The sequence below is a fragment of the Macrotis lagotis genome, chromosome 3 (genome assembly GCF_037893015.1).
Source record: "Macrotis lagotis isolate mMagLag1 chromosome 3, bilby.v1.9.chrom.fasta, whole genome shotgun sequence".
Taxonomy (NCBI): domain Eukaryota; kingdom Metazoa; phylum Chordata; class Mammalia; order Peramelemorphia; family Peramelidae; genus Macrotis; species Macrotis lagotis.
This window is the reverse complement of record NC_133660.1, coordinates 222637110-222664744: the sequence shown is the minus strand read 5'-3', so window position 1 is coordinate 222664744 and position 27635 is coordinate 222637110. Positions and strand designations below refer to the sequence as shown.

The 27635-nt window shown below is 36.4% G+C and overlaps 1 protein-coding gene across 6 annotated transcripts in view; it reads right to left on the bottom strand.

Annotated features, from left to right (window-relative positions):
- Nucleotides 1-27635, bottom strand: part of POLN (DNA polymerase nu) — a 349980-nt gene that overhangs the window by 52489 nt on the left and 269856 nt on the right. For all 6 annotated transcript variants that reach the window (XM_074229925.1, XM_074229926.1, XM_074229927.1 and 3 more), the window contains 3 exons: nucleotides 18221-18352; nucleotides 11530-11640; nucleotides 4024-4102 (listed from right to left, as the gene is read on the bottom strand). In XM_074229925.1, the coding sequence (XP_074086026.1) occupies nucleotides 4024-4102; nucleotides 11530-11640; nucleotides 18221-18352 (322 nt within the window). The remainder of the gene's footprint in view (nucleotides 1-4023; nucleotides 4103-11529; nucleotides 11641-18220; nucleotides 18353-27635) is intronic.

Genomic DNA, 27635 nt, shown 5'->3' with positions numbered 1-27635 from the left:
ATTGTTCATGAGTAATCTCACCAATAAAATAGAATGACAATTCTACCTGTTAATTCACTTATTCAGTGCAATACCAATAAAACTATCAAAGACATTTTATAGAGGGAGATAAAATAAAATTCATCTGGAAGAATAAAAGAACGAGAAAATCAAGGGAATCAATGACAAAAAATGTGAAGGAAGGTAGCAAATACAGATTTCCAAAAGATCCAGATTTTGGAAAAGTAGATAAAATAGTAACAAAATTCATTTGGAAGATAAAAGGACAAGAATATCAAAGTAATCAATGAAAAAAATATGAAGGAAGGTGGCCTAGCAGATCCAGATTTCAAACTACATTACAAAGCAGCAATCATCAAAACAATCTGGTACTGGCTAAGAAATAGAGTAATGGATTAGTGGAATGGACTAAGTACATGCTACACTTTTGTAAATGACCATAGTAATCTGGTAAACTAGTGTTTGATAAATACAAAGAATCAAGTTTCAGGACCTGCTGGGAAAACTAAAAAGAAGCTTGGCAAAAGATGGGCATAAACCAAAAATCTCAAACAAAATAACAAGATAAGGCAAAAATGAATAAATAATTTAGACATAAACTAGGGTGATATCATAAGTTAACTAAGGGAGCATGGAAAAATATCTCAACTATGAATAAGGGAAGAGTTTATAATCAAACAAGAGATAGAGGGGATGGATTATGGGAAATTAAGCATGAATTTAAAAAAAGCTTTTGCACAAACAAAATTTAATAGGAAGGAAACAGAAAACTGGAGAAAAATTTTGTAGCAAGTTTTTCTGATAAAGACTTCATTTCTCAAATATATAGAGAAATGATTCAAATTTATATAAGTCATTCCCCAACTGATAAATTGTAGTGGGCTAGCTCCTGGGAGTGATTTTCACATATCCTTGGTGACCTTTTCCATCAGAGATATGTATGTATTATTGCTCATTGTATGGATTTGCTGGGTCTCCAGTGAAGGCTGACCTATTATAATCTATGGTTCTTAAGGTGGTTGTAAAGGCTTTTCTGATATAGAAGTTTGCAGATTTCTAAGAACAGATATTGTAAATTTACCCAGGAATTTGTGAAACTGGGTCTTTTTTAACCAGTCATTCCTGAGATAAGTTTTTGTTATAAAAAGTCCGAGTTTCTAAAAATAAATTTAATAGATTTCTGCATCAGAACCTTGTGCGTGTCTCTACTCGACCTAACTCTCTTAATGTCCAGACCCACACAAGAGGTATTGCGGGTGGTAATAAATAATCAAAAGACATGAACAGATAGTTTTCAGAAGAAAAAAAAATCAAACCTATCAATAGTCACATAGGAAAAAATGTACCAAATCACTATTAATTAAAGAAATGGAATTTAAAAGAATTTTCAGATACCACCTCATAAATGACAAATGCAGGATGGAATTGTGTAAAAATGGAGACATTAATGTATTGTTAGTAGAAATGTGAACTAGTCCAACAATTTTGGACAACAAACTGGAAGTATGGCCAAAGAGCTATAAATTTGTTTAATCCTTTTGATTCAGTAATATCACTATCAGGTCTTTTCCCCAAAGAAGACAAAGATAAGAAAAAGGGACATATTTGTGTAAAAATATTTATAGCAGTTCTTTTTGCAGTGGCAAAAAATTAGAAATTGAGAAGATACCCATCAATTGAAGAATGGTTGAACAAGTTATAGTATCATGATGGAATACTACTGTGCTATAAGAAATGATGAACAGGACCACCTCACACTTCTCAGACTGGCCAATATGACCAGAAAGGATAATGATCATTGTTGGAAGGGTTGTGGGAAATCTGGGACACTAATACATTGTTGGTGGAGCTGTGAACTCATTCAACCTTTCTGGAGAGAAATTTGGAACTATGCCCAAAGGGCAACAAAATTGTGCATACCCTTTGATCCAGCAAAACCACTACTGGGTCTATACCCTGAAGAAATGATGAAAAAGGGTAAAAACAACATTTGTACAAAAATATTCATAGCAGCCCTGTTTGTGGTGGCAAAAAATTGGAAATCAAGTTAAATGTCCTTCAATTGGGGAATGGCTTAGTAAACTGTGGTATATGTATGTCATGGAACACTATTGTTCTATTAGAAACCAGGAGGGATAGGAATTCAGGGAAACCTGGAGGGATTTGCATGAACTGATGCTGAGTGAGATGAGCAGCACCGGAAGAACATTGTACACCCCAACAGCAACATGGGGGTGATGATCAACCGTGATGGACTTGCTCATTCCATCAGCGCAACAATCAGGGATAATTTGGGGCTGTCTGTGATGGAGAATACGATCTGTATCCAGAGAAAGAACTGTGGAGTTTGAACAAAGATCAATAACTATTACCTTTAATTAGAAAGAAAAACCTGATATCTTATTGTCTGATCTTGCTATCTCTTGTACTTTATGTTTCTTCCTTAAGGATATGATTTCTCTCTCACCACATTCAATTTCGATCAATGTATACCATGGAAACAATGTAAAGACTGGCAAATTGCCTTCTGTGAGTGGTGGGGGGTAGGGACGTAAGATTAGGGGAAAAATTGTAAAACAAACAAGAAAAAATGATGAGCAGGATAGTTTTAAAAAACCCTGGGAAAGCTTATATGACTACCCATGCAAAGTGAAATGAGCAGAACCAGAAGAATATTGTACATAGTAACAGCAATATTTTTCCTATGATCAACTATGAAAGATTTAGCTACTCTGATCAAGACAAAATTCTAAGACAATTCCAAAAGAGCCATGATGAAATATACTGTCCATTTCCAGAGAGAACTGAATTCTGAATGCAGAATTTTTAAACTTTTTTTCTTTATTTCTATTTAATATTATTTGTATTTTATTTCTCAACATAGTCAATATGGAAACATACATAATCAAAATCAAATTGCTTCCCTTCTCTAGGGGAGTGGAGGGTCAGAATGAAGAGAGGAGATGTGGAACTTAAAATTTTAAAATTATTTAAAATTTTTTTATGTGTATTGAAATAAATAAGAATAAATTAAGATAAAAAGAAATAACTGTTGATGAATTCTCTGTGCTTCTACATCAATCTTTTCAGAGATATTCCTTTTTTACTCTCCAAAAGAACTGTTTCACCTTGTGTCTTCAGAATTTCATTCTTGAAAGGTTTTCCATATAAGTTGACTTCCGAGAATTTAGGTACTCCATGAAATTCCTAGAATTTAAGAATTCCATGAAGTCCTAATTCCTTTAAATCCTTTAAAATATGTTTTCCTCAACTCTATGTTGCCTGTTTGACTTTGACTAGCACTGCCTTAGGAATCAGTATTTAGGCTTGTACCAGTTACAACTAGAATGGTTTTAAAGTTGAGATTTCAAAACTAGGCACAAAGAATACATTTTAAAATACAGATGAAAGCGGTTTAAGCTTCTGCTTACAAAAAAATGTATGTTTCACAGATTACAGATTAAACATTCATCTAATCAGTTGCACTAAATCCAATTAAAGGAAAGGCTAAAATAATATTTAGGAAGTTAAAGCAATGATAACATAACAGATTTATGCAATGCTTCTTCAAAGTTTACAAAGCAGAGTACTTTGCATATTTAATTTATTTTTGTGGAATGAATGAATAAAGTGCTTTTCATTTATGATCAAATAAGAATGCAATTTGTTCCATGGGGCAAATGGTACAAATATTATTTATTATCCCTATTTAACAAATGAGTATACTGATATTCATAGGGGTTACAAGATTATAGCATCATAGCTCTAGAGCTCCTAGAGACCTTGGGAGCTCATCTGATACAAACTTTTACATGTAAAATTAACATTTTATAGAGAGCATAAGGGACTTGTCCAAGGTCACACAAATATTAAGTAGCAGAGCTAAGGTTTCAGACCCAGCTCCTGTGATTCTGAGTTCAGGGTTCTTACCACTGCCCTGCTTTGCTTTAAGAGGTTATAGTAAAGATGTCTCAGGTGCTTATTTCCTTTAAGAAACAGCTAAATAAATATTCATTCACTAACCTGGCTGACAGCTTTGGAGAAGTGGCTACTGAAGTAAATATCTTGATCATGGCCATTTTGCAGAGGTCAGCAGCAGAGCCTACAAAGGGAAGAGCATCCCATTTTTTAATCAATAAGGTTAAGACTTCAACTTTCTTAAAACTCATTCTTCTTTTAAACCTCACAGGCAGAGGAGAAAGAGGAGAAAATTGAGCTACAGAGAGGTTGCTTTTATTGTATGCCAACTAATCAATATCATCTTGCTTCAGAAAGATTCTGCTAATCAATTCCTTCATGGTTTTTTTCACTCACCAGCCCCAAACAGCCTTCCCTGATCACCATTCCCCATGTGATATCTCCCCACAGCAGAAGGTTAAGTTTCTCCAGGGATAACCCTTTTGTATTTGTATTTCATTGTCTGACTATAAAGTGACTATAAAGCAATCTATTTTTTTTACACCAAGACTTATCTCTTCCAATGAATACTGTCTCTTTCAAGATATTGTAGAAACACAGAGCTGAAAAAGATCCCAGAGGTCATATAGTACAAGCTGAACATAGCTAGGAATACTTTCTCTAGTACCACTGACAAGTGACCTCCAGGGATGGAGGACTTCCAAGCACTCTACTTTGGAACAGCTTTCATTATCAGAAGTTTTTTCCTTTTATTGAGCTGAAACCTCTCTCACTGACACTGTCACTCCTGCATTCTATTTATGCTTCTGAACTACACAAGATGCTTATGATTATTGTCTCTCTTGCAGATGACAGCCTTAGGATATTTAAAGTCCCCTCACCTCACCAGAACAGATCACACAATGCCAGTCTGATGATCTTCATGGGACAGAATTGAGATTCAGAGAGAGGGACCAGTTTGTCCAAAGTCACACAGAAGAGTTAGATTTTTTTAAAAGCACTTTACTTTTTTCTCTTTTATGTGAAATAACTTAGCCCATTCTACCTCTCCTTTCCCTTTCTCCTAGTACATTCCTTTCTTGCCTATTAACTCCATCTTTATAATATGTTATACCTTCATATTCAGCTCCCTCCTATACCTTGTCTATATATGCTCCTTTTAACTGCCCTAATAAAGGAGAAGGTTCATAGGAGTTATCAGTATCAGTATCATCTTCCCATGCAGGAATACAAGTAGTTCAACATCATAAAATCCCTCATAATTTGCTGTTCCCATCCACTCCCTCTATGCTTCACCCGAGTCCTGTACTTGAAGATAAAACTTTCTGTTCATCTTTGAATGTTTCAACAGGAAATATGAAAGTCCCCTATTTCATTGAAAAATTCATCTTTTCCCCTCAAAGAGGATGTTCAGTTTTACGGGCAGTTGATTCTTAGTTGCAATCCAAGCTCTTTTGCCTTCTGGAATATCATATGCCAAACCCTACGAGCCTTTAATGTAGAAGCAGCTGGGTTATCCTGACTGGCTTCACGATATTTTTTTTTAGGTTTTTTGCAAGGCAATGGGGTTAAGTGGCTTGCCCAAGGCCACACGGCTAGGTAATTATTAAGTGTCTGAGGCCGGATTTGAACTCAGGTACTCCTGACTCCAGGGCTGGTGCTCTATCCACTGCAACACCTAGCTGCCCCATGGCTCCACGATATTTAAATTGTTTCTTTTCTGCCTACTAGTATATTTTTTTCTTGACTTGGGAATTCTGGAATCTGGCTATAATATTCCTGGGAGTTTTTAATTTTGGGATCTCTTTCAGGAGGTGATTAGTGAATACTCTCAATTTCTATTTTATTCTCTGCTTCTAGGATATCAGGGAAATTTTCTTGAATCACTTCTTGAAAAATGAAAGTTAGCCTCTTTTCTTGGTCATGACTTTCAGGTATACCAATACTTTTTAAATGATCTCTCCTGGATTTATTTTCCAGATCAGTTCTTTTTCTGATGAGATATTTCATATTTTCTTCTAGTTTTTTATTCTTTTGATTTTGTTTTATTGTTTCTTGATTTCTCACAAAGTCATCAGCTTCCCTTATACATTTTAAGGAATTATTTCTTTTGAGAGCTTTTGCATCTCCTTTTCCATCTGGCCAATTCTGCTTTTTAAGGCCTTCAGAAGAGCCAGATCTTCTGATAGTTCTCTGATCAGTGTTCATGCCACTATTTGTTTCACAAACTATTATGGGCCTTCAATTCACAGAGTTGGCTTCTTATCTTGGTCTTTGAATAATAGTATTGTGTAGTGAAAAGAGAGCTGACCTTCTAGTCAAGAAGCCTGGGTTTGAATACTGATATGATGGGACAATGAGGATGTCACAGAACAAAGTTGCATCTCTTTAGTTTTATAAAATGGAGATGAGAATAAATATTTGTATTCCTACCTCACAACTATGTTTTAGAAAAAGCATTTTGTAAGCCTTAAGATATTGTCTAAATAGTAGTGATTATTTTTCTTCAAAAGTCATAACCTTTAATTGGAAGATGCATGTAAATATAACTTCTGCAACCAAGTCCTTTGGTTTTTTGCTCAGGATTACCAGTCCCAAGAAATGCCATCTTCTGGTGGTAGCAACTGTCCCCTAATGAGTCATCTATAAGAGGTGGCATTTCATTGATTTGAAAAGTATTAGGCTTTCTGTCATGTCCTAGATGCAACGTGTCTTTCTTTTTTCTTTTTCTTTTTTTTTAATTTTTAATTTTAATTTTTAATTTTTTACAATTTTCCTCAAATTTTGCTTCCTTCCCCCCACCCCCACAGGAGGTATTCTACTAGTCTTTACATTGTTCCCATGGTATACATTGATCTAAGTTGAACGTAATGAGAGAGGAATCATATCCCTAAGGAAGAAAAATATTGTGCTCAACTGTTGCACTAATAGAATGGGCAAGTCCATCAAAGTTGGTCATCACCCCCACGCTGCTGCCAGAGTGCATAATGTTCCTCTGGTTCTGCTCATCTCACTCAGCATCAGTCCATGAAAATCTTTCCAGGCTTCCCTGAATTCCCATCCTTCCTGGCTTCTAATAGAACAATAGTGTTCCATTACATACATATATCACATTTTGTTAAGCCATTCCCCAATTGAAGGACATTTATGTTAATTTCTAATTCTTTGCCACCACAAACAGAGCTGCTATGAATATTTTTGTAGAAGTGATTTTTTATACATTAAAATATTCTTGTTTAAGAGCAAACATGATATCCCCCCCCCAAATATAGACCATCATGAGAAATAAAGTAAAGGAAAGGGAAAATGTGTTTCAGTCTGTGTTCTGCTATAATCAGCTCTGTCTTGGGTGGATCACATTCTTTATGATAAGTCTGTCATAAAAGTTACTTCCATATTTTTACTCTGTTGCTGACTGTAATTCCCTCCATCCATTCCTCCCCACTACCTTATATTTTCTCTCTCCTTTCACTTTGTCCCTCTTCTAAAATGTGCTATGGGGTGACTGAGTAGAGCAGCAGACTGATCACAGGCCCTGGGGCAAAGAGGCCCTGAGCCCACATAACACCCCTGAGACCCAGTAACCACCTGGCCCCATGGTTTCAGAGAGGCCACCCAATCCCAGCCCCTTGCAAGAAGTAAAAAAGAAAATGTGTTACATCTGACTGTTCTCTCCTATGATCTACCCTCTCCTCTATCAGCCATATCTCCCTCCCTTCCCCCTTTCCCTCTTCTCTTTTTTACTCTAGATGTCTATACCCTATTGAGTGTGTATGCTATTTCCTCTCTGAGACGTTTCTGATGGAAGTGAAGGTTCCTTCATTCCCCCTTGCCTTCTCCCCTCTCATATCATTACAAAAGCTCATTGTAAAATTTTTTTTAAATTATCTTTTATATGAAATATCTTAGCCTCTTCCACCTCTCCTTTCTCTTACTCCCAGTGTATTTCTCTTTTAGCCATTAACTCCCTTTTACAATATATCTTCAGATTCAGTTCTCTCCTGTGCTCCATCTATAAAAGCTCCTTCTACCTGCTCTATTAAATGAGAAGTTTCCTATGAGTATTATCAGTATCATTTTTCTATGTAGGAATATATGCAGTTCATCATCATTAAGTCCCTCATATTTTACCCTTCTCTTCTGTACTCTATTCTTTACTCGAGTCCTGTATTTGAAGGTCAAAATTTTTGTTCAGCTCTGGTTGTTTCAAGAGGAACATTTGAAATTCCCATTTCATTGAAAGTCTATCTTTTCCCCTGGAAGAGGATGTTCAGTTTTGCTGGGTAGTTGATTCTCGGTTGCATTCCAAGCTCTTTTGCCTTCCGGTATATTATATTCCAAGCCCTACAAGCTTTTAATGTAGTTGCTGCTAAGTCCTGTGTGATCCTGACTGCAGCTCCACAATATTTGAATTGTTTCCTTATGGCTGTTTGTAGTATTTTCTCTTTGACTTGTGAGTTCTGGAACATAGCTATAATGTTCCTGGGGTTTTTTTTTTTTTGATCTCTTTCTGGGGGACATCGGAGGATTCTTTCAATTTCTATTTTGCCCTCTGCTTCTAGGATATCAGGGCAATTTTCCTGAGGTCAAGGCTCTTTTTCTGATCATGACTTTCAGGTATCCCAATAATTTTTAAATTATCTTTTCTGATTCTGTTTTCAAGATCAGTTTTTTTTTTAGGTTTTTGCAAGGCAAATGGGGTTAAGTGGCTTGCCCAAGGCCACACAGCTAGGTAATTATTAAGTGTCTGAGACCAGATTTGAACCCAGGTACTCCTGACTCCAAGACCAGTGCTTTATCCACTACGCCACCTAGCCACCCCTGATCAGTTGTTTTTTCAATGAGATGTTTCACATTTTCTTCTAATTTATCATTCTTTTGGTATTGAAGTATTGTATCTTGACTTCTTGTAAAGTCATCAGCTTCCTTTAGCTCCATTCTACTTTTTTATTTTAGGCTTTTGCAAGGCAAATGGGGCTAAGTGGCTTGCCCAAGGCCACACAGCTAAGCAATCTCTAAGTATCACTAAGAGACCAGATTCGAACCCAGGTACTCCTGACTCCAGAGCTGGTGCTTTATCCACTACGCCACCTAGCTGCCCCAGCTCCATTCTACTTCTGAAGGATGTGTTTCCCTCAGAGAGCTTTGTTATCTCCTTTTCCATCTGGTCAATTCTGCTTTTTAAATCATTCTTCTCCTCAATAACTTTTTGAACTGTTTTATTCATTTTATCCATTTGACCTATACTGGTTTTTAACATGTTATTTTCTTCAGCATTTTTTTTGGATTTCCTTGACTAAGCTGCTGACTTTTTTGTGTTTTTCTTGCATCTCTCTCATTTATTTTCCAAATTTTCCTTCTATCTCACTTTTCAAAATCTTTTTTGAGCTCTGTCATTGCCTGTGCCCAACTTCTGTTTTTCATTCAAATTGAGTATTTTGATCCTTCTTGGGATCCTAGACAATGTATTTCTCAATGGTGTTCCTCTTTTTTTTCTATTTACTCATTTCCCCAGCTTGTGCCCGGTTTTGGAGTTTTCTTGAGCTTTTGAGTATTATTGCGACACCCACTTTGGTGGTTTTTTTTGGCACGCCCAAGTGGGACCTTTATTCATCCAAGAGCATATGCTCTCTTGCCTTTCTTTCATATATAGATGACCACAGGCACTCTCCTCTGCCCTGGAGCTGTGAGGAAGGGCCCTGCTATCTTAGTATGGAAGGCCAAAATGTAACCTGGATCTGAGTGTGGGCAAACAGCAGAGTCCTGCCCCAAGGAGAGCAGAGAGCTTTCTGCTGGCTCCCCTGACCCCCTTACCGTCTGTGGGCTGTGTTCTGTAGGTGCAGGATTGTTTCCCTCAATTTTCACTGCAGGTTCTGTGACAGGTGCTCTTCACTCCATGCTCATTCTGGTGTAGCAGAATTCTCTCAAGGTCCCTTCAAGTTGTTGCCAGTGATCCTTGCACTGGGCTGAGCGGCCGCGACTTTTTTCCCAACCCCCGGTCTCGTTGCAACACACCTTTTTCGTGGAAATTCTAAGTTCTCTTGGACTGGGAAAATGCATCACTCAGCCTTTCTTTGGGTTCTGCCCCTCTAAATTTTGGCTAGAGTCATAATTTTTTGGCTTTTTGGAGTTTTGGGGGGAAGGAGTTTCTGGGAAATGCTGTCTTCATGCAGCCATCTTGGTTCCACCCCCATATGTCCTTTCCAGGAAGATGATTCATCACCTAACTGATCACATTCCCCTTTGTCACCAACCACCAAAATAGTACTTATTTCTTTGGACAATAACTGCTGGCATTTGTGGATGGACTTTCTTATGCTATGGAACATAGGAAGCTGCTTCTTTCTCAAGAAGTCTGCAAGTCTTTGTGGGAATACTTTCATTCCTGTTGAAAAGTGCCAAACTGTTCTTCCTCTCTTCTTTATAACTTTTACTAAGCAGATACATTCATGGCCCTTTTCTCATAACATTTTTATTAAATTTTTTAAATTAAATCATTTTTTTTCTCTCCTAGAAAGTCTTCTTCTTTCCTAATATGTCAGTGGAGAGAGGAATTCTGGAAGGCCTTAATCTCACCAAGTAAGAAGATCATTTGAATCTAAAAAGTGTATAGCATCTCGTAACAGTTATGTCAACCATTCCCATTTTAGAAGCCCAGACACTCTAGTATTTGCCATGCAGGCTTTTGGAATGTGTTTGCCATATATATCTTTGTTTCCTTGCTTTAAAATGTTCTTGTGCCTTGCCTCATCTTGTATCACCAGGATAGAGTACCTGCCAGTGTTTTGTGATTAGTCAGACCTTAATGTTGCATTGTTCTACAAGGGTTTGTTGCTATCAGGCCATTCCCTTGGTACTGGGCATTACTAACTTATGATGCTTATTTTTTAAAATTAAAATTTTATTTCATTTTCAACAAAGATCAACCTTTTCATCCTCCCTATTAAGAAAGCAAAAAACAAAAACCCCTTTTATAAATACTTAGAATAAAGGAAAATAAATTGCCACATTGGCCAAATCTTAAAAATATACATCTCAGTCTGCACTCTGAATCTATCACTTTTCTGTCATGAGTTTGGCAATGTGTTTATTCAAGAGTCCTCAAGAATTGTAGTTAGTTGTTCATAATCCTTTGTATTTGCCCTTAAAATATTCCAGTCAACTGATTTTTACCACCTGTTAGATGCTACTGACTCTCAGTAATGTGCTAAGTAGGATTTTGCTGTTAAATACCTTGATCTCAGACTACAGAGATGAGTTCACTAAATTGCTCAAGTGTTAATGATCAGTAATAAGTATTAGCTTGATTATCATGACATAGAACCACTACTTACTAGAAGAGTTGAACATTACTCAGCTCTTGTTGCCTGCTACAGTTAGCTTCTACAGGCTTGAATATTTTTGTAAGATATTAAAAAGTCACATTTGAGAAACTGTTGACAAGGTAATCAAAACAGGCCTATAAGAGAAGTTACAAATACACTGGAAAGCATGATTAGAGAAGCAGCATATATTAGCAAACTCACACCCACAGAGAAATTAATTTAGCTATATTTTACTATTTCAGATATGGCAAATTCAAGAAAGAGGAAGGAATGGTTATTGTTTTACCTTGGACCACAAAGTTTACTGCCTGTCTTTCTGCCTGAGTCCTCAGCCTGTAATCCTTTGCTTTGATATTTGGCAGGGGTCTTCTGCGTCCCATGATGGACACTACATATCCTTTAATTTTTATGAAAGAGAAAACAGGCACAATGACATAAGAAATTGGAAGTAGAGTATAAGGATCTGAAGTACAGTCACATTAATATGCTTGTATAGTACACAGTTGGGGGGGGCAGCAGGGACCTTAGTGAACATTTAATCAATCCCTTCATTTTATAGGTCCCAGGGTAGCCTGTTTCACTTTGTTCATTTCTGTAATTGTTAGGAAATCTGTCCTTACATCTCATCTACAGTCGAACCTTTGCAGTTCCTACTCATTGTTTTTAATATATCTTAGAACAAGAATAATCTTCATTAACATGCTATTACTTCAAACACTTGCAGGCATCTATCACATCCCCCTTAAATCTTCCCTTCTCCAGACAAAATATTCCCAGTATTTTAACCATTGATCTCATATGGCATTTTGATCTCAAGTTCCTTTGCCATCCTGGTTACTCTTCTCTGAATTTTCATAAGCTCCTATGGGTTCAAATATCTTCTATATGTGGATGATTTCCCATTAATATGGTTAGCCCTAATCTCTCATCTGAACTTCTTCAATTATGCATTATCAACTGCCTTTTGGATATCTCAAACTGACTGTCCTGTAAGCATCTCAAACTCCACATGGTCAAAACAGGACTTTCCCTTCTACTGATCTTCCCTATTACTTCCCTATTACAACCTTGGTGACATTTTCTACTTTCTACTCATACTTACTCCACACATCAAATCCATTGCTTATTGTCACTTTTACCTTTACATTTTCAATTATATACCCCTTTCCACTCATACAGCTACTCCACCAATTCATGGCTGTCTTACCCTCTGCCCTCAACCATCATATTAGCTTTCTGGTTCGTCACTCAGTTTTAAGTCTTTTCCAAATCCAATCCATCCTCCATTTATTACCAGGGTAATTTAAAAAAAATGTCAGCTCTCAAACTTTTTGGTCTCAAAACTACTTTTACACTCTTAAAAAATTATTAAGGACACTCCAAAGAGCTTTTCTTGGGTGTAGGTGACATCTCTACTATCATAAAAGAAATGATAACATCTCAGTAGTGCTTTAAAAATTGTTTTGACCTTGAGAACACATAATTTAGATGCACTTGGTTGTATTGCACTTGTCTCTTGTATTACAGGACTGAGACCTCTTTGGTCTAGCCTACTTTTTGCTTCATAGGGACTTCTGCAAACTAGTTGCATGAATTGGTCTCTTTTCATTGACTCAGAGGTCATTGAAGAGGCTAATAAAGAACACAGCAAACAATAAGAAGAGGAGACAACATCAATGATACCTTAGTTAACTGGAATTTTGTTCTGGTCCCTACCCCATTTTTCTGACCTGCAGATAGAAATTTTTTCCTCCCACTGCAAAAAAGTAACCAGTAACAGCATGCCTCTGGGATGTATAGAAGCCAATTAGAAACAATCACAGGAAGATGTTGGAAATACTCTTCAAAAATCAAAAAAACATTTCCTGAGAAAAGATTACTGTTGCATTTCCTCAGGAAACCAATTTTATAATACCAAACTGTTCTTCGCTAAGAGAGATAATAGCAACAGCAAACCTGAAAATTAATTTCCTCTATGATTTATGGTAAAGAGTAATTTTTACATTTATGACTACTGGCTTTAGAGTTGGAAAGGAGAACATTTTTCCAAATCTTCCTTTTAAAGACGAGGAAAGTAAGTCCCAGAGAGAGATCCATGTCTTACTAAAGATCATGCATGACATCAGCAACAGAGTAGGATTAGAACTTAATATTCCTTACTCCCTATTCAGTATACTTTCCACAATCATGTGCTGACTTTCTCTAAAAACATTTTCAAAATTCAGAATTTGAAAAAAACCAGACAAAATGAGCACTTTGATATTGCAGAAGAAGAGGGTTTATAGATGAAATTGTGAATCTCAGTTTTGTGTTTTCTTTTCTTTTTTATTTTATTTTTCCAATTACATGCAAAGGTAGTTTTCAACATTTATCCATTTGCAAGTTTAGGAATTCCACATTTTTCTACCACTGTCCCTTTCCTCTCCTCTCTCCATGGTGGTGAATAAACTGGTAAAAGTGGTACATATACAATCGTGTTTAACATATTTCCATATTAGTCATATTGTGAAAGAGGGATTAGAACAAGGGGAAAAACATAAAAAAGAGAGATAAAACATAAAAAAAAGTTTTTAAAAAGTGAACATGGTATGCTTTGCTCTGCATTCAGATTCCATAGTTTTTTCCTTTGGTTGGCAATGGCATATTCCATACCAGGTTTCTCAGGATGGTCCTTGATCACTGAACTGCTGAATGGAGCTGTGTCCATCCTAATTGATCATCTCACAATGTTGTGTTAATGTGTAAAATGTTCTCTTGGTTCTGCTCCCTTCACTCAGCATCAGTTCTTGTAATTCTTTCCATGTTTTTCTAGAGTCTGATCATTCACGGTTTCTTGTAGAAAAATAGTATTCCATAACATTCATATATTATTAACTTGTTCAACCATTCCCCAGTAGATGGGCATCCTCCCCTCAATTTCCAATTCTTTCCACTACAAAAAAAGAGCAGCTCTAAAACTTTTTGAACATGTGGGACTTTTTTCATTTTTTATGATCTCTTTGGGATATAGAACTAGTAGTGATATTACTGGATCAAAGGGTATGTACAGTTTTATTGCCCTTTGGAGATACTTTCAAATTACTCCCCAGAATGGTTGGATCAATTCACAATTCCACCAAAGGTTCAATAGTCTCCCAATCTTCCCTCATCCTCTCTACCATTATTTTCCTTTTTTGACATCTTTAGAAAATCTGATAGATATGAAGTGGTACTCAGAGTTGTTTTAATTTTCATTTCTCTAATCAATAATGTTTTGGAGCATTTTTCATGACTATAAGCTTTAATTTCTTCATTTGAAAAACTTGTTCATATACTTTGACCACATGTAGCGTTTCCAGTATGCAACATTCAAAGTTGGTGTGCTTGCCTTTGATTCCCTCAAGTCTCTTTAACGGAGAGTGAGTATCATAGCTTTGGAACTGCAAGTCTTCTTAAAGACATCCATGTAGTCTAGCCTCTTCATTTATGAATGAAGAAAACGAAGGTCATAGAGGTAAAAATGTCTTGTTCTCAAACCTGAATCTTCTGTCATGTTCAAAGCTCCATCCATTTTATTATAATTGCTTACCCCAGGTGTAAATTTCAGGATGCTTGAGGCAGTATAAAGATCCTAACATTCAAAGCTGTCTTAAAATGGAATTCCTTATATTGGTCAGCAACTAACTTCCCATCAGTGAAGATATTCAAGAAGAGGCTGGACAGTGATCTGAAAGGACTCCTCCATTGGCTCTAACAATACTCTGTTTGCCCTCACAACATAGAACAAGGAGAACAGGGGGGTGGGGGTATTTGAGAGTCAAAGAGAATCAGATTTCAGGTCAAGGAAAAATATGTCTTTCTTTTAAATATGAATATTTTAATTGTTTTACAATTATATATAATAGTAGTTTCTATCTATCATTTTTGTAATGTTTTGAATTTTACAATTTTCCCCCCCAACCTTCCTTCCCTCCCTTCACCCCCTTCCACAAAAGGCAGTCTGATAATCTTTACATTGTTTCCATGCTATACATTGATCAAAATTGAATGAGCTGGGGTGGCTAGGTGGTGCAGTGGAAAGAGCACTGTCCCTGGAGTCAGGAGTACCTGAGTTCAAATCCAACCTCAGACAACAATTACCTAGCTGTGTGGCCTTAGGCAAGCCACTTAACCCCATTTGCCTTGTAAAAAAATTGAATGTGTTGAGAGAAAAATCATATACTTGAGGAAAAATGAAATATAAGAGATAGTAAAATTATACAGTATGTAAGACTTTTCTTTTAAATTGATGGTAATAATCTTTGGTCTTTTTTTAAACTCCACAGTTCTTTCTTTGGATACTGATAATATTCTCCATTGCAGATACTCTAAAATTATCCCTGATTATTGCATTGATGAAATGAGCAAGTCCATTAAGGTTAATTATCACCCCCATGTTGCTGTTACAGTGTACAGTGTTCTTCTAGTACTACTCATCTCACTCAGCATCAGTTCATGCAAGTCTTTCCAGGCTTCTCTGAATTCCCATCCCTCCTGGTTTCTAATTGAACAATAACATTCCATAACATGTACATAGCATAATTTGTTCAGCCATTCCCCAATTGATGGACATCCCCTTGATTTCTAATTCTTTGCTACCACAAACAGCTGATATGAATATTTTTGTACAAGTGCATCATGTTTTTACCCTTTTCATCATCTCTTCAGGGTATAGACCCAGTAGTGGTATTACTGGAACAAGGGTTATACACGTTTTTATTATCCTTTGGGTATAATTCTAAATTGCTCTCCAGAAAGGTTGGATCAGTTCACAGCTCCACCAACAGCGGCATCCCTTCCAACATTGATCATTGTCCTTTCTGGTCATATTGGCCAATCTGAGAGGTATGACAGGGTACCTCAGAGAATCTTTAATTTTCATTTCTCTAATCAATAATGATTTAGAGCAATTTTTCATATGGCTATGGATAGCTTTGTTTTTCTCATCTGTAAATTGCCTCTGCATATTCTTTGACCATTTGTCAATTGGGGAATGGCTTGGTTTTTGTTTGGTTGGTTTTTTTTTTAATAAATTTGACTCAGTTCTCTATATATTTTAGAAATGAGTCCTTTGTCAGAAATATTAGTTAAAATAATAGTAAAATTAGTAAAATATTAGTAAAAATTCTTTCCCAATTTACTACATTTCTTTTGATCTTGGTTCCAGTAGTTTTGTTTCTGCAAAAGCTTTTCAATTTAATGTAATCAAAATTATCTAGTTTTTAATGACGTTCTCTATTTCTTCCTTGTTCATAAATTGCTTCCCTTTCCATAGATCTGAGAGCTAAACTATTCCTTTGATCGCCTAATTTGCATATAATATTGTCTTTTATGTCTAAATCCTGTACATACCCATTTTGATCTTAGCTTGATATAGGGTGTGAGATATTGGTCTATTCCAAGTTTCTGCCATACTAACTTCAATTTTCCCAACACTTAGAAAAAATATTTCTAAGAGTAAAAATTATACAGCAGTGGAATTAGCTACTCTATAAGGTAGCTATTCCTCATCAGTGGAGGTGGTGATTATGAAACAAGATCCAAGTGAGAGCTAACCGATAAAAATGCCAACCAGGGTTAGTATCTGGAATTCTTTAAAGCAGCAAAATTTAATTTGATACAAAAGTGAGAAAGTGGTTTCAGAAGTGATGATTTAGGATGTAATGGCAAGATATGAGACATATCAGGGGAGTGATAATAGATTCTTTCTGTAATCCTAAAGTCTCAGCTTTTAATGCATGTATTTCCTCCCTGCTAGGTGCTGACATATTAGTATGGTTCTTTTTTTTCAATTGATATTTTATTTTTCCAATTACATGTTATATGAGTTTTTCAACATTTATCTACATACATATGCATATTTTTAATTTCCTTCCACCCTCCCTTCCTAACCCCCTCCCCTCAGTGACAGGTGAATATTGTACATACACATTTGTTTTTAACATGTTTACAGATTAATCATTTTTAGTATGAGGAATTAGGATTAAGAGGAACAAAGAAAACCATGAGATAGGACAGAAAAAAAGTGAGTGTATTGTTCGCCCAGATTCTGTAGAGTTTTTTGGTTTTGTTTTGTTTCACTTTTCTTCCTCTGGTTGTGAATAGCATTGTCCATAACAGGGCTGCATCCATCAATGTTGATCAACTCACAATGTTGTTTTAATGTGTACAATATTTTCTTGGTCCTGCTCCCTTTGCTCAGTATTAATTCCTGTAATTCTTTTCATGCTTCTCTAGAGTCTGACCATTCATGGTTTCTTATAAAACAAATAGTACTCCATAACATTCATATACCATAACTTGTTTAGCCATTCTCCAATTGATGGGCATCCCCTCAATTTCCAGTTCTTTGCCAATACAAAACAGCTGCTATGAATACTTTGGAACATGTGGGACTTTTCCCATTTTTTTATGATTTCTTCTGGATATAGGCCTAGTATTGGAATTGGGCATAGTTTCATATTGCTCTCCAGAATGGTTGGATCAGTTCACAACTCCACCAACAATGCATTACTATTGGTATGATTCTAGGGGAGATCTACCAGTCCCCTTCTTGACTTAAGTCTGTGAACTCATTCATTCATTCATTCATTCAATAGAAATATATTAAATATCTATTATGTACAAAGCTCATCACATAATAAAGGGATAAGATGTATCCAAAATTATAACATATGGCATTAGATAACAGATAAATTAGGAAGGTACAAAGTGCTGCATGAGATTAGAGAAGAAAGATTTTATGAAGGAAATGTAATTTGAATTGGACTTCAAAGAATTTGTAGGAATTTAATAGGTAAAGAAAGAGAGGGATTATATGAGTCCAGGGAACAATGGAGATGTAGGAAGAAGTATGGTGTGTTTGATTCCCATGTATTTGTTAAACTCATCAGAGCAGAGAAGCAGCAATAGAAAAATAGAAAGAGAAGGAAGACAGGGAAGTGGAGAGGTTTCATTACCTTTATGCTGGCACTGCATGATTACTTCCTGAGTAAAGTCATGGATTTTCTTGTATTTCTGGAGAAAACTCTCTATAAATTGACTGGCTTGAAGAGCAGTTATTCCAAGGCAAGCAGCAAGTCGTTCTTTGCCTTAATTATTGATAATGAACAAAGAAGGAAAATATTTAAATGACATCTCACATGCAATGGTGATTGATGAGCCTGTTCATTAGTCATGGCAAGAACTAGCCTATCAGAAATTGGATTTTGTACATTCTCAGTTGTATAGAAGCAAATTGTTTGAAAACTACAAATTATCTAAGTCTTACTGTATTCTAAAAAATTATGGAAGCTTAAAATAATACATAATCTTCAAGGTTTCTTCCAGCTCTATATGCTATGATCCTCCATGATTCCATAAGGAAGTTAAATGGAAAAAAAAGGAGTAACATTGAACTACAGTACCTTCTCTTACCTTATTCTTAAAGGGAAATCATAAATGGGTAGTCCCTTTCAAAAGAGGATAAAAGTCTAAATTGATTGTGTGACTTATTCCACATAGCTAGAAATAACTGGAGTTAGGGTGGATGTTAGGGTTAGAACAGAGATCTTTTAAATCTCACACTAAATAATCTGCTTTTTAAGTACACAAGTGAAAATGAACAAAATCCAATTTAATTTTTCGAGGTCTTTGGCCACATGAAAAAGTTATAATTTATTTTGCTGCATTTTTGAGATTCTATTTCTTATCAATTAATGTTTCTTTCTATTTCAAGTGCATTACTTCCAATGAGATCTGAGGACTTTGAAGGAAAATTCAGTCATTTATTCTAATTTACTATCTATAACCCATGGTACAGGGTTGGTCCTCCAAGATATTAGGTTCACACAGATTGGGTCCAATTCTTGGAGCCTGCTCTATGAGTTTATCTCTTTGGTTTGCTACCATCTGAGATACTATAGAAAAATTTTTAAATATACTATTGTATAGCTCACATCTAGGTTTACAATAAATAGGTAGCAAGGTCTTCAGTTCTTAAACAGGCTCCTTTTATCATATATTGGACAATCTTTGTGTTACCCTACAAGATTCACAGGACAAAGATATAATAATACATAAAGGGAATAAGAATAGAAGGAGTGGGGCAGCTAGGTGGTGTAGTGGATAAACCACCGGCCCTGGAGTCAGGAGTACCTGGGTTCAAATCCGGTCTCAGACACTTAATAATTACCTAGCTGTGTGGCTTTGGGCAAGCCACTTAACCCTGCTTGCCTTGCAAAAAAAAAAAAAAAGAATAGAAGGAGTGCTGGATTTAAATTAAAAGGGCTTTGATCAAGTCCCAGCTCTGCCAATTACTTACATGACCTTAAGAAAGTCACTTAACTAGGTCTCAGTTTCCCTATCTGTAAAATGAGGGCTCAGGCCAAATGACCTCTGGGGTCTCTTCTAGCTCTAAATCTATGAAAGCATTTAAATAGCTCATCAACTCAGTCCCAGAAAAGAACTGAACTTGAGTTTGTTACTGGGGCTTACAAATGGTCAATAAAGGTAGTAGGATTTTGTGGCTTAGACATTCTCTAGAGAGCAACATACTCTGGGGGCTGTTTAATAAGTAATTTCCTTCCCATTAGATATCATCACTGGATATCACATTGACTTTGTTCTCCAAGTAGGAGAAGTGATGTAGATGATCCTCTTCTGAGGAAATCCATTTTGCTTTAGAAAAATCTGACCTCAGAATTCTTCATCTTGGGAACTCTCCCCCACCTCCAATATAATATAAAAATGTAAAAAATCTTTTTATTATTTGTTTTTAAAATTTTTTGAGTTCCAAATTCTGTCCCTCTCTTTCTCCTTTCCCCCTTATTGAGAAGGCAAACAATCTGATATAGGTTATTCAAGTGCAGTCATGCAAAACATATTTCTATGTTAATCATGTAATGGGAAAAAACCCAAGAGAATAAAGAAAAATTATGCTTCAATCTGAATCCAGACTCCATCAATCACTTCCCTGGAGATAAATAGAATTTTTTCATCTTAAGTTCTTTTCGTTGTCTTGGATCATTGTATTGCTGAGAATAGCTAAGTTATTCACAGTCGATCATGAAACAATATTGCTATTACTGTACATAATGTTCTCTTGGTTCTACTCATTTCATTTTGCATGAGTTCATGTTAAGTTTTTCCAGGTTTTCCTGAGACATTCTGATCATCATTTCTCATAGCACAATAGTATTTTATCACAATCATATGCAACAGCTTGTCCGATCATTTCCTAATTGATGGATGGTCCCTCAATTCCAATTCTTTGCCATCACTAAGAGAGCTGCTATAAATATTTCTGTATATGTGGGTGCTTTTCCTTTTTGTATTTTATCTCTTTGGAATCTAGACCTAGAAGTAGTATTGCATGGTCAGATGGTTTGTATGCATTTTATAGTCCTTTCAGGAAATTTCCAAATTGCTCTTCAGTTGAAGCAGGATACAACTTTATTAGCAGTGTATTAGTGTCTCAATTTTCCAATATCCTTTGATTATTTATCAACTGAAGAAAGACTTATTTCTATAAATTTGATTCAGTTTTCTAAATATTTGAGAAATTAGATCTTTAATCAGAAAAATTTGCTGTATTTTTTCATAGTTAATGAGTACATAATTATGTATTTCCCTCTTTCTTATTTTCCTACTCTCTCTCCTTTCATGCTGTCCATTCTCAAAAGTGTTTTGTTTCTCACTTTACCTTGCCCCCTCCCAATCTGTCCTCCCTTTTATCAGCCCACCTCCTTTCTACTTTCCTATAGGATGAGATAGATTTTTATAACTAAATAAATGTGTATATATATATATATATATATATGTCCCTCTTTGATCCATTTTTGATAAGAGTAAGATTCACATGCTCCCCGCTACCTCCACTATAAAAGCTCTTTTGTAGCTCTTTTATGGCACATAGTTTACTTCATTCATTCAGTTTGAAAATGGTTAAGAAAAAATTAATTCATTCAAAAAAAAAAGTGAATGTAGAGAAGAGGTACCCTAACCACAAATCCTAAAGCACAGGGCCAAGGGAAAAACCCTTTCAACAACCCTTCCTTCCCTCCCCAGCCTGAAACCAAAAGCACAGAAAACTGAGCTTCTGTTCTTGTAATCAAGAACACATTAGCCTAAAAAAAACCCTAAAAAAAAAGAACACATTAGGAGCATACTAGAAGATATTTCAAGACATTCCAACCACTCCCAGGCTCTAAATTCTATTTCACATTATGCAAAGCTTCTATGAGTTTAGCTTTGCTGAAGCAGCATGCTCTGGTATGACACCCACTTTTCCTGGCTCCCCAATCTAATCCTCATTGCTTTAGGTACAAATAGCATAATCAAACCACCACCACCTCCTGGATTGTAAACACTCTTCTTCTTTCCCCTCTTGTCTTCCTTGTCCCACTCTAGCTCACTTCAAATTCTTCTAGTGCATTCCAGAGGACCCCTTGGAGTCTACAAACTCCTCTAGAGCCTGGGATCATCCCTGCTCTTTCTTACTCAAAGTACAGATAACAAAAGTTTCCACATCTGTCAGTCTGGCACCTCGAGGGGCATGGGGACTATTTGTAAATAAACGGTGAGTCATTAGCTATGATGTTTATGAAAAGGGTAATTTTGTTGCTTTTAGCTCAGGCAGGCAGTGACACCAAAGTTTCCACCCCAAGCCTTTAGCATTTAATTTTCCCATTGTCCCACATCCCTGACAGCTAGAATTACTGTGTGTCTACTGTTGTTTGCTGAGCGGGGTTGGGGATCTGTGTCTTCTGTTTGAAATTGCTGCAGAAAGAGTCATATCCTAGGGTCAGTGTGACAAGGAGATAAGGCAACTCAAATGGAACTCTGATGATCTGAGAGTCATACAGGCCTTTCTGAAATGCCATTAGAACTTTTTTTTAAAACATATGAGCTATTGATATGACAAAATAACTTATTCATATTAAACTGACATTGGGTAGCTGTAAAAGTTGGAACTTATTAAAATGAAAACTTGGAAATTTCAAGGATCATCTTAGTGATTTTCCTCCACAACATCCCCTGCACTACCCACTGTATCAATAGCATCAATAGTGAAGTACTACGTAAGTGCTGGAGACATAGATAAAAACAAAAACAGTTCCTTATATTCTACTGGGAAAAATACACAACACACAGGTAAGGACCTATAAGATAGATAAAAATAATATGGGTAGAAATGTCCTAACTACTGTGTGGGTGGATGGGAGGTAGGGTGGGATGGGACAGAGCAGAAAGTCTTGCATATAGGTTAGACTGGAAGTGAGCCTTGAAGGAAGATGAATCAGGAGGATGAATTGGGAGAGAATATATTTTGGGAATGGGGTACAGAAATAGATGGAATGCCATTGTTTGGGGGAACATCCAGTTTGTCTTGGAATATAGAGTATATGAATTAGGAGCCATGGGACTGTTTTTTTTTTAAACAGTTAAGAGAGATTTACTTAGTTATAGCCGGAAGATACTCAATGAGGATATGCCCTGCAGATATATCAAGCTGATGCAGCCCAGCCAAATTCCCTGCTTGAACTGCTTTTCAAGGTGCACCAGCCAAGCATCAGAAAGTGGTGGAGCTCCGGCAGTGGTTTTGTACTAAATGTCCAGGAAGTAATGTCCAAAGCATCAACCTTTAGTTCCAAGCCATGCAAGTTTTGAAGTTGTTTTTAATTTAAAAGAAAAAACTCACTCAATTTGAAAAGGGGAAAGGAGTTAAGATATTGCTAACCCCACACCCATGCCTTTGGTAGAGTCATTATGGTCTTCCAGAGCAGCGGTATCAAAACTCAAATAGAAATGTCTCCTTTGGCTACTTGTTGACTTAGAAACCTACATATCAATAGTATCCATATATGTTGCATTTTCTCTATTTTGTTAAATATTTTTCAATTACATTTTAATCAGCCCTGCCAGGTTCCCCTGGACAGGAGTTTTACACTGACACTTCTGTTCTAAAGTACCTTCTACCACTTAAATGACTTTTGGGTCGTTACCCAAAGGCAAAATGGGTATTCAGCAAGTGTGGCCAAGTGTAGAGGCAAGAGAAAAAGAGAAATAAAAAAACTAAGACATACACATTTGTAAAGTGTTTTTCTTTTCTCTTTAATGTTGGGAGAAGGGAGGGAAAGAAAACAATGACTTGTTAATTGAAAAAACAAATATAAACATTTTAAAACAAAACAATGTAAAAGTTCCTGAAGGAGTAGATGAGTGTGGTAGAATGAAGACGACCAATCATAAATTTCACCCTTGAGATCTTTTTAGCAGGGGAATGATAAGGTTGAAACTGTACTTTAAGAATATTAGTTTGGTAGTCATATGAAGAGTAAACTACAGAGGGACGGATCTAGAGGTGGAGACACCAATAAGAAGGCTATTGTAGACCAGGTAGGAAATGAAAGGGATTTGAATGTGAACAGGAGTAGAGAGAAGGCGTGAAGGTGTGAGATAGTTTAAGTATAGAACCAAGTTAGCAATGGATTGTATAGGGGAGGGGTAGAGAAAGGGAAGACAAACTCCAAAATTGGGAACCTGGGTGACAGAAAAGATAATGGTGTCTATAGTTGCTGCTGTCATCTGGGTCCCACTTTTCTATTTCCAATGATTCTCTCTACTGGCTCACAGTCTTCCTCTCCACAACTCCTGCCCTCCTTCTTGGGGACTTCATGTTGATTTGAATATGAAGATTCGGGTTTGTCATTTCAGGGACCTCTTCAATTTCCACCATATATAGTTTTACTTTAGTTATCAACTGGGGAGATCACATTTTGGTCACCATCTTCTAAAACTCTCTTGTCTACACAATATTGAACTTTTGGAATTCCTTTCTCAAACAAAGGATCTAGATCTGGAGCTGGATAGAAGGTGGGCAGTCATCTCTATTCTAATCGTTCATCTTACATGGGATCTTATATAAATCTCCCCTTCTGAATTTGGGATTGCCACAGTCCACTCTTACTCCTAAATTTTAGACTTACTCCTGAATTATACTAGTCATATAATTGTGCTACCTGAATGCATTACAAATTTCTGTATAAAAAGCTTGTTGTGGCACAAAAATACCTGAATTCTTCCATGAATTATCATGATCTTTGTGATGCTCCTTTCAAATATTCTATCTCCTCAAAGCTACTCTTATCTTTGTTCTTCAGTATGTATTGTTCCAAGACCTGCAGTCTTTCAATATAGTTGCTGCTAGGTCTTGTGTAATTCTAACTGCAGCTCCACCGTAATTTTTCCTCATTGCTCTTAATATTTTATCCTTAATTTTGATATTCCTGTCAGTTTTCCTCCTAGGATTCCTTCCAGGTGATGATTGAGGAATTTTTCCTATTTCTACTTTCCCTATTTATTCTACTATTTCAGAATAGTTTTCTTTAATTATTTACTGTATTATTGATCAATTTTTTCTCCTTTATCTTGGTTTTCAAGTAGTCCAATTATTCCTGGGTTTTCTCCTTTTGTTTTGTTCTCCAGATCAGCTGTTTTTTATAGTAAGTGTTTGACATTCTTTTCTATGTTTTCATTCTTTATATTTTGTTTTATTATTTCTAGGTCTCTTATCAGTTCACTGGATTTCCCTTGCCCAATTCTAATTTTTAAGGAGTCATTTTTCTTTTTCTTTTTAAAAAAATTAATTAATTTTCACAGAAGTCTTGTTGTAAAAGTAAACATAACTCTATCTGCCCCCACAAATATAGAAAAAAAAAGTGAGAGAAAAAGAAAAATTGTACTTCAGTCTGCATTCAGATACCATCAGTTCTGTCTCTGAGATGGATAGCATTCTTTATCATAAGTACATGGTGGAAGTTGCTTCAATACATCTTTCCTACAGTTGTTTTGCTACCTTTATTTCCCCTCCATCTTATTCCTCCCCACCCCCATTTAATCTATTCTCTCTACTTTCTCCCTGTTCCTCCTCAAAAGTGTTTTGTATCTGACTACCCTCTCCCATGACCTTCTCTTTCTTCCTTCACCTATACCCCCCTCTCCTTCCCCATCCCCTTTCTCCCATTGCTTTCCTCTTCTTTTTCCTCTAGGGTAAGGTAGATTTCTATACCTTAATGAGTATGTCTGTTGTTTCCTCTCTGAACTTTTTTGATGAGAATGAAGGTTCACTCATTCCCCTCATCTTCCCTCCTTCAATTCCATTACAAAAGCTTATTCTTGATTCTTTTATATGAAATATCTTAGCTCATTTTATATCTCCTTTCCTTTTCTCCCCAGTACATTCCTCTTTTGCTCATTATATCCATCTTCATATTATATTTTCATCTATGCCTTGTCTATATAAAGGAGTCATTTTCTTCCATAAGATTCTGGATCTCCTTTTCTAGTTGGTTAACTTTCTTTTTATAAACTTTTTTTCAATATCTCTTATTTGTTTTTTCAAAGTCTTCTTTGAATCCTCCTATGAATTCTTTTTTTTTTAGTTTTTTTGCAAGGCAAATGGGGTTAAGTGGCTTGCCCAAAGCCACACAGCAAGGTAATTATTAAGTGTCTGAGACCGAATGTGAACCCAGGTACTCCTGACTCCAGGGCTGGTGCTTTATCCACTGCGCCACCTAGCCGCCCCCTATGAATTCTTTTTGGAGCAGGTAGACATTATACATTACTCTTTGGGGTAGGAGAGACTTTTTTTTTTTTTTTTTGCTTCTTTAGCTTCCTCTGAAAATGAACCCAAATCTTCTTTATTCCCCAAATAACTGTCTATGATGGGTTCTTTCTCCTTTGCCTGCTCATTTTTAAAAACATTATTTTAAAAAATTTTAGCAGTTTGCTGCTATATTCACCTCTAGTCCTGGGGTGTGGGGATGGTGCTTCTGGTCTCAAGAGCATTGTCCTGAGCCCATCTTGTGTACTTCTTTCCCCCTCTAAGCTACAGTTGGGTACCTTCCACACATTGTACTGGAAATGATCTTATTCCCTGGAACCCTCCCATGACTAAAACCTTCAATTCTCTCCTCTGGGCTGGAACCAAGCCTGAGAACTCAGTTCTCTTGTAAATGTCCACAGTCAGCAGTATTCCTGTGCCACCGCTTCTGAATTCAACTGGCATGTGCTGGTTCCTTCTTTCCCAGGATTGCATCAGTAGTACAGCTGGCTCTGTTGTCCCTTATCAACAGTGGTTTCCTCTCTTCCCCCACTCAGACTTGGACTCCTCACAATGACCAAGAGGAACCTGGATGCCCCTAGGGTTTGCCCATTGCCATTTCACTGGACCTCAGTCCAGTCTGGGAACTCTCTTTGGATCTTCTCCAGTCATCCCAGAAGGACCACTCTTCTGCCCCATTCACTTATTTTTGACATTCCACATTCATGCAGAGGTGCTTTTATGACTTGTTTGTGGAGGAAATCTAGAGACCCTGAAAATTTTCCAACCTACTCTGCCATCTTCCCAAAATCTTCCTATTTTCTTCTATTTATTTTGAAAATAACACTATTATTCTAGTCACTAAAGATTCCAACCTTAGAGTCATCCTTGATTTATTTATTTTTTTCCTCATTCTTATAATCAATCAGTTTCCATTTATTGCCAGTTGAACTTTTATGGTGTTGATGCTAATAAAGCAAGCTAGAGTGTCTCTGCTCTCAAGAAATTAACATTCTAAAGGGAAAGTCAACACATAAAGGCAATTTAGAGAGAGAAGGGGGCATGAGTGCATCAGCATAGTATTGCAATGGTTAGGAAATGATATGAAGACTTGGTTCAAAGTGAAATAAGGAAAAAGTTCACCTATTACAGCCCAGCACCTCAGGAGCAGAATATGAAGTTGCAATGACAGGAAAATGAGGTGAATGAGGAGAATGGGCAAAGCTCAGCTTCAGTATGTAGTATGGCTTCAGTATGGCTATTAACAGGGCAAATGAAGTGCAACTCAGGTTAGACTTTAGGTTTTTTTTTTTTTTTTGCAAGGCAAACGGGGTTAAGTGGCTTGCCCAAGTCCACACAGCTAGGTAATTATTAAGTGTCTGAGACCGGATTTGAACCCAGGTACTCCTGACTCCAGGGCCAGTACTTTATCCACTACGCCACCTAACAGCCCTGCTCAGGTTAGACTTTAAAGGAAGACATCCTCATACCAAGTCAGGCTTTGAAATTTTAATGGAAAAGATGGATTTTTGTAAATCAACAAAGACAAAAGAAGTGTGATACTAAAAGATGAAATGACTTCTAACTTGTTCTTTAGACTTTGGAGAATAGGATGCCTTTTAGAAAAAAAATTGCACAAAGTCAAGAGCTATCACTATACTTATAATCTCTGGTCAAGCAGATATTTTTATAAAGATAGGAGAATATTTCAAGATCTAGAAGATTTTGTCAACAAAATCTCCCAGCATCAAAGATTTCTATGAGAATGAATAGATGGATTAAATTAATAC